Source organism: Trichoplusia ni, chromosome 2 (genome assembly GCF_003590095.1).
Source record: "Trichoplusia ni isolate ovarian cell line Hi5 chromosome 2, tn1, whole genome shotgun sequence".
NCBI lineage: Eukaryota > Metazoa > Arthropoda > Insecta > Lepidoptera > Noctuidae > Trichoplusia > Trichoplusia ni.
In genome coordinates this window covers 8,475,523-8,490,504 of record NC_039479.1, presented here as the reverse complement: position 1 = coordinate 8,490,504, position 14,982 = coordinate 8,475,523, and the positions used below count along the sequence as shown (strand labels likewise).

At 35.2% G+C, this 14,982-nt stretch overlaps 1 protein-coding gene across 6 annotated transcripts in view; it reads right to left on the bottom strand.

Annotated features, from left to right (window-relative positions):
- Window positions 1-3,623: 3,623 nt before the first annotated feature.
- LOC113506351 (partitioning defective 3 homolog) overlaps window positions 3,624-14,982 on the bottom strand; it is a 53,691-nt gene continuing 42,332 nt past the window's right edge. For 4 of the 6 annotated variants that reach the window (XM_026889212.1, XM_026889199.1, XM_026889206.1 and 1 more), the window contains 14 exons: window positions 14,585-14,772; window positions 14,141-14,311; window positions 13,561-13,815; window positions 12,984-13,159; window positions 12,459-12,610; window positions 11,670-12,207; window positions 11,002-11,156; window positions 10,208-10,330; window positions 9,750-9,870; window positions 9,079-9,231; window positions 8,451-8,562; window positions 7,111-7,181; window positions 6,643-6,729; window positions 3,624-4,015 (listed from right to left, as the gene is read on the bottom strand). In XM_026889212.1, coding sequence (XP_026745013.1) covers window positions 3,883-4,015; window positions 6,643-6,729; window positions 7,111-7,181; window positions 8,451-8,562; window positions 9,079-9,231; window positions 9,750-9,870; window positions 10,208-10,330; window positions 11,002-11,156; window positions 11,670-12,207; window positions 12,459-12,610; window positions 12,984-13,159; window positions 13,561-13,815; window positions 14,141-14,311; window positions 14,585-14,772 — 2,435 coding nt within the window. In that variant the 3' untranslated portion in view covers window positions 3,624-3,882. The remainder of the gene's footprint in view (window positions 4,016-6,642; window positions 6,730-7,110; window positions 7,182-8,450; window positions 8,563-9,078; window positions 9,232-9,749; window positions 9,871-10,207; window positions 10,331-11,001; window positions 11,157-11,669; window positions 12,208-12,458; window positions 12,611-12,983; window positions 13,160-13,560; window positions 13,816-14,140; window positions 14,312-14,584; window positions 14,773-14,982) is intronic. The other 2 variants (XM_026889231.1, XM_026889225.1) reach the window with 2 other exon arrangements.

Below are 14,982 nucleotides of genomic sequence, written 5' to 3'. Positions count from 1 at the left end.
AACCAGTTATACTACACCATTGAATGCTGATTAAAAGGTCGTCAGTTCAAATCTACTAGGATTATACGATGGTGCTAAACGTGATCGGATGGGGCATAGAAATTTCTAGTAAAATATATTTAATGTAGGTTTCCATAAATCGTTTGATAGTTAATTAACTAGGCTAGGCTGAAGGAATAAAAGCTCGCGAATTATGGAATTAGCGCTGAAGACAATTTTTTTCAGTGTCCTATGCATAATAGTGGATACGTAGAATTCTTTTGTACTGCAATCATAAATTGATTCAAATTACAGTTAATGGAACTTATGCGTGACGCGACTATTGTGTATAAATTTTACGAAATTGTGATGTCTCAAGCCCCTCTCCTAAACTTTTCAGAATAACTAAAAAATGTGTTAATATATATTTTTAATTAGGTATCCATCTGAGGGCCTAAAAGTCATCATTCCTTTTGTTGCTATGAGGTATGAGGTAATATCTACCTTCTCATATCACTGTTCTGTGATTTTATTGGTTAAACAGTCATTTCGCTGCCATTATTGGTCTTTACTGCATTTTGCGCAAGCTAATAAAATATGTAATAGTTGAACAAATTTAAAAAAAAAAGTTCCGATTCAATTAATCAATTTAATAGTGTATACCGCATGAGTCATAAACAATTAAATGAATCATGATTTATTAAGTATGTCATTACCACTGCTAAACGAAAAAGCCTAGTTTTTTCTAGAGCAGTTAAATGCTAAATATTACATAAAAATTCAACATGATCTTGCCATTTTTTAATTCGATTGCCTCAACTAGCATATTTTTAGGCCCTTATGTCTGAAAATAATACATTTATTTCATCTTGTCAAATAATCAATTCGGTTTAAAACGTAAAACATTCATCTCAACTTTATTATTTTTATAGAAATAATATGTTCATAACCGTAAAATTAAGCAATTTAAATTAGTTTTTAAGAACTAAGTACTTAGTAATTGCTCACCAGTTCCATTCGACCCCTTGATGACTTATTATGGCTTTTATTACGAGCATTTAAGATGCATTTTCAACCAGCATGTCATCAACTTACGGTGGCTACTAAATCAACAATTTAACCAAATATTAACGAATGTTCTTTTATCTCTAGGATTATTTTTAATCAGAAAAATAGACAACAGGGTCTCAAGCTAAGTTTAACGTGCGAATATTTGTTATCTGCAGATCTATGACGCATTTAAACAAAAACTAGAAAAACAAAACTTACCAAGAACCCAAGAGTAAATAAAAAACATTAAGACAATACCACGTTTTTATTTATTTTACATACATTGAATGTCCGAATAGTATTTATGAATTTCATTATATCATGTTGTTCTATTTAATGTCAGTCAATCAAATTGAACAATATGTTACGCACAGACGTTGTAATATAAACGTCAAAATATGTACAAGTTATGGGCACTTCTGAGCAAATATACATTTGCAGTGATTACCTAATACTAAACAACTTGTTCGTTCATCTAAAAAATAAGTCATGTTGATGGAATTTTAAAAGCTAATTTTCTTTGTCTATACAAAATTAATCTCGGAGAACGTACTAGAAATTATATATACAATATAAATGTCTACATATGTAATTATGTAACTAATCATCCGTCTCACCACAGAGGCCAAGTTTGGCCTCGAAATACCGATTAGATATCACAAAAACATGGAAATAAAAACAAATAAATGAATTTATACAACTGTTGCATTGAAAACGATAGAAACATACAGTTTTACACACAATTATATTTTTTAGTAGATTATAAATGTAAATTCCTCAAAGTGATATAAATTATTCAGTCACACATTATCAGATTTATTTTTAAACTTAATTATAAATCTAATCTACACTTTAAAGCTTCTTTTATAAACTTACTAGACGTTAAGTAGGAATGTACATGTGCCTACGTGCGGGCTTTTACGAAAACACGTCGCTTACAGAGCAAATTAATGTACGGGAGAATACGAATATATACGCATTCCTACATCTTAATGAAAGAGAGTGAAAAGCTTCGCACTTTCGTAATAGTCCCTTCTACCGTGAATTATCGCCGAGAGCCCGATCACCTGGCAACAGTTACGCTAAATGTATAATGTAATTCGGTATTCATTCATTGAAATTTGCGGGTTCCAAGGGAAATGGTAAGCAAATATGTAACGAGTGATTTTAGTACTGAAAGCACTGTAAATGTGTGTAATATTTAATCACCGTTGCCATACAAACGGGCTGATTCAATAGCTCTCGAATAATTTGAGAATTGTAAACGGTATATGTTGCTATGTAATCATGAATCTTGTGACAACACAGAACATATATGTAATTACAGCGATGAGAAATTATAACTAAGTATTGATGGCACCACCATCTACATTAAAATAGACATAAATAAGAATCTTTACATAGAACTAAGGACGGTCATTACGAAACGCATTCCCCGCACATTCATTACACAAACTTTAACAAAATTAACTTCGTAAAAAGATACATTAGAACAAGGGACTTGTAATATAAGCTCTTAAAGCGTGGTTACCATCGTGGGAGAGAGAGATGGCGCTCTACGAAGTATAGCGTTCTCTCGCCTCCACAAAGGTCACAATCTTGCTTTAAGAGCTCATAGTAGTATTCATTAATGTTGTATAACCACATAGTTCTAGACAAGTTTATGTTAGCCTTCAAGAGTAATCAAAAGTATACATTTAAAGTTGAAATTTTCCACTTCGCTAAAGTTAGAAAGTTTTATTGTAGTTTCAGGATAAAAGGGTCACTTAGTAGCAAAGTTGAATGTTCGAGGAAATGTCTGTAATGCCGATGTAACATAGTCGTAAATAATCTTAAAATAAACTTTGTTTAACAGATTTCAAATGTTATGGAAGGATAACAGGAGAAACTATTTTCTTTTTCTTAGTTTGAATATTGGATGAATTTATTACCAAAAAGGTTGATTGCATTATATTGTTTCAAAAAAATATATTTGTGACGTAAGGAAAAACTTATTTTTTACTTAAGGACGGTGTTTATGAGCACGTATAGCAGGATTTACTTCTGTCATTGTGGAAATAAGACAACACGATGTGTCGCGCACAGCCTTCTCCCTCCCACAACGGCAACGAAACTTACCATGCGTTAAGAGCTCATAATTAGCTAACAGGAAAAATATTCAAGATTTTTTTGCATTCTTTGATAATATTCATTTAAGTCACAGTATATCATAAAATGATTAATTATTAAATAACCATTGTTAATGTGCCAAAATAGTTTCAAAAGATCTGTATTCATTAAGTACATTAATTTAAACAATTCAATTCCAAGTATTACCTAAAACTTTATAAAGAGGTTCGCCTCGACCATTGATCTCTACAAAATATTTTTCTTTTTTTTAGAAAAGTTTTTCACAACTTAAAACACTATTATAGTCAAATACCGACAATTGATTGAAATATAACTACGCATCACTGGATACTTAAATTAATTACTATAATTCAGTACTAAAGCTACATAGCTTCCTTGTATTTCATTAATAAGGTAAAATAATTTTATATACAAAAAAAACGCAAAAACATTTTGCATGAGAAAAGCTAAATAAATAACAATTGTTGACAAAGGTTATTTAATTAACACATATACAACATCATAATATTAAGTCTTTCAATTCCGTTATAGGCACCAACTTGCGAAACAATCAGTCTCAGTGAAGGCACTTGAAGCTAAATCAATAAGGGATCGACTCGACAGATTGCATTACTAACGCCTAGAGAAGCGATATAATCGTTAAATGTATCGCGAATTAAAATGAGATCTGATACCTCGGACAGCGACGGTAGTGTATACTTTGCGTTGTTCGACGTCCATTGCTCAGTGGTAATGGGAGAGTTTGCCTGGTCTCCTCGGCGGCGCGCTCTCGTACTCGTAGTAGTTGGACTGCGGCCGCACGCCTCCCTCCCTACAGGAGCGCTGTGAGTGGTAGCCACCCGCTCCTGCCCGACGACTGTCGCGTTAAAAACAATCATTAAAACAAAGTGCTTTGTGGAATTTAGAGGGAAACTAAAATCCCGTGACTGACATTTTAGGGATATGAATTTTGGTGTAGTTTGAGCAAACATCGATTATTAAATGCGAAATTCGTATTTTTTTTCAAAAGATACCAAATTGTGGAATTTGATTCCTTGTGTCACGGGCATTTGACAAATATTCAAGTCACACAGAAGATACCTTAATTCAGAACAAGTGTTTTTGGATCTCACTTGTCCCTTGCGGGGATCGAACCCTCGACTATGGCGCGCAGTGGGCTTGGCTTGGTGATCAATACCACTCGGCTATTCGTGCAGTAAACAACAGGGAGATACTTGGAAATATAAACTAAATGGTTGAAATAGCTTTAAGTGTTTAGCTATAATGTTTTATGTTGTAATACGTATCTTGCTGAATACTAAACGGCTAAAACATACTTGTGTATCTATTAAATGCATTGCGATCATCGTTACAATATTGTATAAACCAGCCTTATTTCTATGCAAAAGTTGTATTCTAAATGACTTACATACTTAGCAGTTAGCATGTTTATTTATCAATTTAATGAATACTAAAATTAAAATGAATGAATGGTATCTATTACTCAATGTTAATGATCTATAGAAAACCAACGATTTATCTAATGGCTTTTGTAATATAAAACTAACAAAACAAAATATCTTAATGTATTTTCCTAAATGCTAATTTTCAACAAAATACTTTAAATTCTTATTATAAGAATTAAAGGCGAAGGTTGTTCAAAATAGGTAGATTTAAAAACGGAAAATACATTTATTTAGCCTTTGAAACACGACTGTCATAAACAAAAAAGAACATTATATTTTTCGTCTACAAATTTACTTTTGTATTACTTGATTACTTCCAGTACTATTAAAAAAAAACCATTCAATTTACGCGAAGATTTAGGCATTCATTGTTATTAATTTTCAACGATGGAACTTAGTTTTTTTTTAATATGGAAAGGACATCTACATTAACATAATAAAATTATTAGTATGATTAGTAAGGTGAACTGTGAAGAACAAAAACAACGCTGGGACGAAATATCCTTGATAGACTATATTCATCAAAGGCAAGCCGCTAAAGCAATTAAAACTAATTGCAAGGGGCCACGCTTGCATAGTTATTGCTAAATCACACTTAGTCGATATATGTCAAGCACAATACTAATTTTAATTATAAGATGAACACTTTATAGTAAAGTACCTAATAATATTCTATTGAACGAATATCGGTCATGGTGCTCTGCATTAGTAGGTAGTCTTGTAGTACCTACAAGACTGAGGCATCCTCAATATAATTCATGATGATAATTTTAGTTAAGTAGTTAGATTTATATTATACTAACATATTGTAGGATACTTTTATTGCAATTAAATTTATTATTTATATTCAATTCCATAAAAATTCTACTTTGCAGCGCCCCCTGTGTATTAAAGGGGGTGTAATATTACTCACGGCGCTGCTTGAACATACAACGCGTGTCTAGATAATAGTACTGGTATAATTCCTGTTTACAACGACCATGGTTTTAGCAGTGAATTCCTTTTTTAATATAAATTGCATTTAGCAAACTACTATCAAGCCGTTAATGATCTTACAAAGCACAAGCAGCTTACCAACGCCCAAGAAATTCCAGAGAAATGGAAAAAACAGTGTTCCTTTAATTATTATTATTAAATCTACAATTAAAACATATCTTATTACAACGTATAACACTTTATTTTATTGTTATCTTCTTGAGAAGTAATCGATTTATTTTATGATACCGGTTCGAAGACTTCTAAGAACTTTTTTATATCCAATTAGCAAGTCAATATATCTCTATAACTGTTTAATGCTGACTTCGATTTTGTACTCAATATTATGGCCAATGACGTCAATGTTAAGCTAGTTCAGGTTATAGGGTAGGTTATAAAGATGCAGATACTTATATTGCTTCATGGTATAATAGAAAAAACATTTCAAATGTTTTAGTGATGTTAAGCACAAAATAAATATAAAAAGGCTAAGAAGCGAATCGAAGGACGAAAAAAAATATATATGCAAATTCACCTTGATTTAAAAATCCGTGTTTATATGACAGACTAACTTATATAATTACATTGTCGACTCATAAACGCTACGGATATAATTAAGTCCGAAGTAACGGCATTTACGTTCCGAAATTGCATAATTTGACAAATGTTGCGTTATTTGAACAGGCTTGTTTAACGATTGTAGCCGTTAACATAAACAGATATAACTTGTGTAAGGTAAATTAACTTGAGTAAACAGTTGGCACGTTTGACCTCCTCTTGAGTTGTTTGATTATTAGTCTGATACTCAACTTAGTCCCGCCAGAATCGAGATACGTTTCAATCGAATTGAGATCGAGTTGTTTCTGAAACCCGACAGTAGCGCTTATTCATCCAGTGGCACGAGTTGGAACTATGCTCGATCGAAAGGATCGGGAACCGATTCAAATTTTGGAAACAAAAGCAGAACCAAATCAGTTTCGGGATTAGACCAACAGTTATTTTCTCTAAGGATGAAGTACAGTTCTCTCTAAAGTATATAATAGACAGATAGTGTAATATTCACCTCTCCTCCTCGGCCTTGGCTCTCTGTGCGTTGACCTGTCTCCTCATCTGTCCTATCTGCACCTCACTCAACTTCTCGCGACGCGCGCTGCAATATCATGAGCGTTTTAGTCTTAATTCACGACTTTTCGGTACTATTACACAATAACGGAAGCTTTTAAATTAATTTTATTAAAAATAACGGCCTTGGATTGTATTATCTACGCGTGCTAACTTGAGAAATATATATCTTCCTTAATAATAAAGTTTAATTGTAATTGTGCAAGACATATAACGTCAAACTGACCCCCACTTTATTTGCATTTTATTTTCCTTATCTTATTTCATATATCTTTGACAATGACACGATCTTTGTTTCCTAGGAACTGGAAAATTAGTAATGAAACAGAAATATTAGTTGATGGTTATTTTGTTAATTTTTGTATATTTTTTTCAAGGATTATTAGTGTAATAAATGCTTATTACTCACTTTAAGTTTTGTTGTATTTCTTCGTAGTTGACGTAGTGCCCGGTGGGACCCCACGCGCTGTCCATTGCCTGCTACAAAATTATAAAATGATTTCCATAACCAGATGACAGGTCCTTGTGTATGTAAATGATTTTTGATAAATATTTATGAAAATAAAATAGAAACGAAAGCCAAAAGAGCAGCGGTTCTCCACTGCTCTTTTAAGAAACCTTCGACATTAATGTTCATGCCCTTTCAATCGTCATAAATGACTGAACAGATTATTACGAAACGTTAGAAGAAGAGCGTATTCAAATCGGTATCTCATATATTTTATTGTCTGCGGTAGCTCGGACAGACACACACATTGTGGTTGAACTTATTACAGTTCACGTTTCGGGTCAAGGTCGAATAAAGATTAGTTGTATTACCTTAGTTTAAATTGTATCTAATGTTTATTTGACAGCTTAGGTAGTCATTTCGTGTAAAGTTATAATGCGTTCCTATTTCTTTTTAGGTAGAGACATATGGTACGCTACTTCATAACAATTTAGGCTACTTCGAAATCATTTAAATTCGAAAAAATCTTAATAAAAAAAATCAATATCCATAAGATAAACTGACTGTAACCTACTTTGTATTCGTTGGATTGCCTTCGCATGTAATAAAAATAAGTCTAAGGCTTTCTAAATTTTTGAAATGGTTATAAAAAAAAATACTGTATCAAATTTCACTTCTACCGAACAAAGTAAATTTTCCATAATATGTTTTGTCGGATATCGGATACTTTCAAGAGAGAAGTAAGCTTTCAATTCCTTCAATCCTATAGTCCTGTAAAACGGCAAACAAGCCCATTGGACGAAAAATCCTACATAAATAGTTATTTTATAAAAGAGAAACGTTTCATAGTATATTCGGTCATTACCATTTGGTTCTAAATTGTTTCGACTTCGACCTGTAGGTACATATATACTGCATTTATTCAGAAAATGGTAACGTCAGATTTGGAAGGCGAATCTCATTGCCTTGGAGGACACCATAACCTATACTCAATTTGTTTAGGAAGTTAACTAAGGGTAAACAATCTTGGTGTATCTTATTGTCTAAAAACCTAATTTAAAAATAAAACTCGACTAAAAACAAACGTAAAACAACAATAAAGATTACCAAATGAAATGTACCACTGAAGTATATTATACCTAATTGTGGGGACGCGTTGAGTTGCTCCTAATGAGAGTGCAGGCGCTGCGCTCGAACAATATGTGTTTGTATAAAAAGGCACACCAAGATTGTTTACCTTTAGTTAACTACCTAAACATATGGAGTATACTAGAAAAAGATCATGATAGATGAATATTTACCGGGTGCTGCTGATGCGGCGGCGCGCGGTAGGGCGGCGCGCGCCGCTCCCGCTTGTTGGCGCGCTCGCCGCCGCTGCCGCTGCTGCCCTGCCGCGAGTGGGACGCCTCCGACCTGCACCAGGCAGCGTTGTATACAAGGGCCAGTCCAGGAAGGACAATGTATTTATTTATGCAGTATGGAAAACTACATTAAGTGGAATTGGAAAGAGGCGATGATCCATCATGAGTTTGTTTTGACGTTTCTTCTCAAGGTAGCTACTTAGGAAATGTTGAGTCCTAACTGGGAATATGTCATGTAAAAGTGATGACGTCTATTATATTTGCAGAATAAATTATTTCACTTCATTTCACGTTAAACATTTATGATAAATTGATAAAAATAAAGAGGCTTCAATTAAAGCCTCTAGGCTTATCAAAATTTTTACCTTAATTACATAAATTATATAAAACAGAACGAATTCGAAAAGCGTAATGTCATCTTAATAAATATACATTTCTTCCGTATATTATACATGACAATAATTTCTTGCGTAATTTTGTATAACTCTATTAAAACAATGTTTGAATTTCACTTGAACAGCTATCAACATTTTTTTAAAGCCTACACATTAACTTCTTTCCCACATACCTCTGTTGTGACTTAGATTCTTCTTCTTTCTCCCTCTCTTCTATCCTGCTCTGCCGCTCTAACGCGTCTCTTGACAAGGACTTCTCTGACGCTCGGCCAGGCTGGGACCTGCCATACACTTCTTGCTCAGGTTTCTTATGAGGCTTGCCTATCCTGTTAACGGAAAATGTACTTAAAGACTTGTATTCTTATAGTTGGTTTTTAAACAATTGTGTTTACAGCAGATTTTATAGTATGATATAATTATAGTCAAGTTTCATTTAGTATGATTCTCTTGATATTTTAATATTTGTTTTCTTATGTATACTAAAAGTATGACTTGATAATTCTTCTTATATTATTTCTTCCATTGCATTTATGCACTGGACAAACTATTCTGTAAGTAGCCGTTAGTTCATTTATAGCAAAATCATACATTTTATCTTAAGGTAATTTACATTTAAAAGAATTACTTGAACTCATTTTAGTTATGTTATTTTTCTGCAAAATGTTGATGAACATTATAGACGTATTTTGAGTACTGTAAATACAAAATATAAATGTAAGTTTTGGAACTTACATGAAAATGTGGTACCTGAATAAATATCTACGAGTATATTGCTATTTTTGAGAATCGGTTCAATTCCTAAATTATTTATTTGTTACATTTGTTCGAAAGATGTTGTATTTACCTGAACATGGTAGATAATGATTTGAGTAATGAGGGCTTCTTATGTGAGAGTGAGGACTGCTGCGGCGAGCCCCGTATGATGTCGGGACCGTTGTTGTCGTCCGTCAACCAATGTTTTAAAGCTGCAACAATAAATAAAACATGTTTACATTTTCAATTTTTAGGATTCGGTAAAAACGAGTCAGGCAACGATGTTCGTCATTGGCGCCAGATTGTATCTAATGATGGTTCATTAGATACAAGCTGGCGCTAAGAATTAAGATCGAGATAGAACAACGGTTGTTGCGGTCATATAATTTATTAGCCCTTAAATTTATTTGTCTTACCACCGATTCGGTTTTCTTTTTACTTATATGTACGTAACCCTCAGCATCGCAGGTTCGACTCGCTCTTGACCTTTTTTTATCAAAAAATTATTGACTAAAGCTAATATACGAAATAATGTAATCAATTACTTACGTGGATGGGCACGTGCGTATATTGGTTCAGCGCGCGGATTCCTTTGGGTTTCTTGTATAGCTGTTTGTAGTGACTCCAAACTTGATGATTTCCGCATGCCTAATGATGGTCCCACTTGCAATGCTGTAAAACAATTTAAAATTATCAAGTGAAAATACAAAGCACTGAATTTTGATAGGAAAGTGTCTGGTTGTATTGATATATAGATGTAAAGGTTAAGGTATTATTCCATAAAACAAACTAAGGTCTTAAAATACTACCTTGGAAAACACCACGACTAACAGGAATAATTTTAATATAATGTTTTATATTTTATATTGCAATACTAACATACATACATTAATGCAGATATTAATTTATTTAAGGCTTATTCTTTTATTAAGAGTTAAGAGTATTCGTAATTTTTAGGTTTGCTAACAGTATCAAACGCTGTAGTTAGATTACAAATCACATTATTAAAAATGCAGTTCAACATAAAATACCAAACATTTAAAATCAATTTGCTGTCAAGCGAAGAAGTGTTGCGAAGGCGGTCGTAAGAGTAGTAATTTTTTGAGAGGAAATTATTGTTATATAGTTTACTAGCTTTTCGCCCGTGTCGATGTCGGTTATATCGCGTTTCCAAGACAACTCTGCAAAAGTCCGGAATAAAAACTATCCTATGTTCTTTCTCAAGGTCAACTCTGTCTCTGTACCGAATTTCATTAAAATCAGTTCAGTGCTTTAGACATGAAAGCGTAACAGACAGACAAAGTTACTTTCGCATTTATAATAATAGTAGGGATTATGCTTACAGTTGATAGCTTTAATCTCCTTGATCTTCTTGTAGGTCCCGGTGGCCTTGGCGTCGAGCGCGGCGTGGCGCTTCTCCGACATGGAGCGGCGCCCCACCGCGTCGCGGCTGAAGCCCGCGCCCGACTCGCTGCCCGACTCGCCGCCGCCGCTGCCTCTGCACAGTTAAATACCGGTAGTAGTAAGAGCGGAGGGGAATCAGAGGCTAGAGGTTAAAGAGGAGTAAGAGGCTAACGTAATCAAACAGTAATTGTTAATAACCGTAGTCCGCACGTAAGTCCACAGGGTTTACTTTTTAAACAGTTTTTTTTAATACCAGTTGAGTATATTCAAATACGATTGAAGACTGCTACTCAAACTACTCCTGAACCTAGCTATCGCTGATCGAATTCTGGCATAAATATTGAAATGGATGGCTAGCTCATCACAAGAAAAGAGCATCAGTACGTCTTTCAAATATTCGGATGTAGGTATTTCGGATTTGATAAAATCGCACTAAATATAATAAAATATATATGGAAAGAAACCTACATGTAACCCAAAAAAAAAAAGAAATGTGATGCGTTTTCTGAAAACATAAATCTACTATATGAATGTAATTAACCATCACTAAAAATGTTTCAATGACACATTTAAAAAATATTCATCACATTATAACAGTATTACTTACTTCGTAGTACCGTAGTCTTCTTCAATGATAACATTATGATGCGCAGGCGGCGACCGCGACATGTGCACATGCCCTAAGTTCTGTCTATAATGGTGACCATTCGCTACCGGCGCTTCGACTTGCGTCGCCATGTAATAACTCTCATTCCTCAAACCCGTCAGTCTATCTATCACTGGATTCCATCCATCCAACCGACTCCATTCAAAGCTATCTCTTTTGCTATCATGAGGAGCAGTATCTTTATCTCTTTCTAAATACCCTTTGCTGTCGTCTGATTGGTTGGAGACCCAGCTGTTGTTGTTGTTTATCGTGACTATGGAGGCGTGTTTCTTACTGCTTCTTCCGTCATGGCTGTCAAAGCCTTCGTTTTGGTTAGCGTCATACTTTTGGTGGTAATTATCGGCAGGTTTGTTCTCTTTGTCACTGCTCGCATTGTAGATCACAGTGTTGTAGTTTTGTGAGTTCTCATTTGAGTTGGTGGTATCGTTTCCATTTGGCGGCGTGTCGTCTTTCCACCTTGCTAAACTATCCATGCTGTCTGTAATGACAATATTGATTTTATTAATGTTATGTTCATTAGTATAATTTCTTAAGAACAACAGTTCGCTTGTTACTCCGAGAAGAAGGATCATTGTAAGGACCTCAGTTTGAGGGAATTTATAGTTGTGAGTGCTACTGCAAGGCCAAAAGACGCATATCGAGTGTTTGGGTTGTTAAAAACGGCAAAAATGGGTTTTTCTCGGGATTCTTATCATTAAAATGAAGTTATACTCAAGACCATGTACATACCAGTCCTCCTAGCGATAGTGAGTGTGATGCTGCCAGTCCGCGGCGGCCGCGCGTGTAGGAGCGCCCTCCGTAGTGTCTCCATCGCCTCGGCGTTGCTCTGCCCCACGAGGGACACGCCGTTCACACTCAGCAGCTGGTCGTTCGTATGTAGCCTGGAGGAAAAATACAATATTATTCTTCGAATAACAAAATTCTTTATGGCTAAAATGCTCAGACCTGACCGATTCTTATGAAATATTGTGTTGTGTGCGAATGGAGTGGGTCTGAAAACCGAACATACATTTTTTTATCCGTATGAAACGTTTTTTCTGCACCAGAAAATCCTTAGAAAAGTTTTATACAACAAAACAACGCGTGCTGGGACAGCAACGCAAAAAAATACGCATAACCTATTACCAAACATTTCGTTCGAACGCTATTTACATGTGAACCCGGAACCACATGTTTATTAAATAAACTAGTTAACTAAAACTTCAAACTAATAGTGTATACAGTTACTATAACAACTCGTCATGTTCAGCCTACCTGCCATCCCTAGACGCGGCCCCGCCGTGCAGTACGGACTTGATGAAGATGCCGAGGTCCTGCGGGTCTGCCCCCACGGTGACCTTCCCCTTCACGCTGATGCCCAGCCCCGCCTTCTCCGAGTCATGCACCGGCACGTCCAGCCGCAGGATCAGGCGGTTGCGAAGACTTAGCAGCTGGAAGATGATGTAAATTAGCAACTTATTGAAAAGGAAAAGAACGATTTTACAGTAGCATTTGAATTAGCTCTAGTATTCAATCAAATCAAAACATTTATTTCATTTTACCTTAGGTAATTTACAGTAAAATCTTATTAAGTAATTTAGTGTTCTGACTGAACTTAGCCTAAGTAGGCAGAAAAATGTATTTCATACAAGTTTTGTCTGACTTTCTATAATTTTGACTCTTTTTTTATTTATTTTCCTTACTAAGGAGAGATGGACAACAATAGACTAATTGATTATGCATAGGTTTGAAATAAGCTTCACATTGAACACGTTTTCTATGATGTCCTAAAGCAAATCTTGATATAAACAGGTTCCTTTTGAGAAAGACACAAAACATTGGATTTACTTACAGAATTAGACGAAGAATTGAGAGCTTCTTGCAGCGCGCTATCGTTACTTAAGTCCTTGCTGAGCAAGTCATCTTTGGAGGAGCTCTTAGGTATCCGGCCTCTCATAGAGCTGTTGGCACTGTTCTGGTTGATAGCGTTCACGATGCTAGACACGCGACCGTTCTCTGAAGACTTGTTGGCTTCTATTGCGTTAGACGGAGGCGTTCCGATGGCTTTCTCTATGTATTTCGTTGGACTTTGTTGGGGTTCTACCCTCTGGAAAAATAGAAATTGTATTAATATATTATACGCTGTCGTTTATAAAAAAAACACGAGTCAAACTTTACAACTTAATATATAATCTTGCACTTATAGAATTATCATTCACTGGCTATAGAGGAAATAAATCATGTTGCCATAAATTTGGTTTTATGACCGGTTCAAATAACTTCCATCTTCTATACCGATGAGATCATTGTTTATAATATAAATGGCTATCATTGTTATATACTTCCAAGCAATAATGTAACAAATAGGAAAGCTTTTAGAAAAAAAATTAGTCAATTAAACTCTTAAATAGAAATAAATAATTATGAATTACCTGGGTCCTATTAGGTACATTTCTTTCTATGACGATTTCTACAGTAGAATCGGTGGGGGTGTTCCTTAGTAGAGTGACGACTTGCTGTTGCGTGAGGCCTGACACCGGCACGTTGTTTACAGACACCAGTTTGTCTCCCGCTCGTAACCGACCGTCTGTTACTGCAGCACCCTGTAGGAGAAATATAAATATTTAATTCAATATGACACTGATATGGTTAACTCATTGGTCCGATGAAAAAAAAGACATGTTTCGCCAAAACCAAATAAATTGGAATAAGGGCAGCGGAATGATGAGAGTTAGCTTCTTGGTTAAGAAAATTTGAAAACAGTGTATTAAAAAAATGACAGTACTCCAAATCAATACTCAAACTCGACAGTACTTATCTAATCACTCTCACTCTCTAATTATATTCTCTACTCCACTAAGCTGGATTGTGCTCACCTTAGGCAGTATATTCTTGATGTATATGGGGCAGTGTCCGCCGGTGGGGTTGTCGCGCGTGGTGATGGTGAAGCCGAGTCCCTTCTCCCCCTTGACGAGCGCGACCCTGACGGCGGCCGCGGGCTTGCCGCCGCCCGACACCGCCAGCGGCTCCTCAAGGCCTGAGATCGCGCGCTCGCTGCTGCCACCTGCAGGATAATGCATCAGTTATTATTATTAGCCGTCAAAGGTTTTTATTTTGGTTGAACTAAGATGGTGGAACGCTTTAAATTTATGTAGCCATATTACATAGGTAGAATATTATTTCCACACCACAAAAATACAGGATTCTATACAAATGAGTAATTACATGGTGCTACATATTAGACGATTTTTGTAGAGAAAGTTGACTGTTCTAA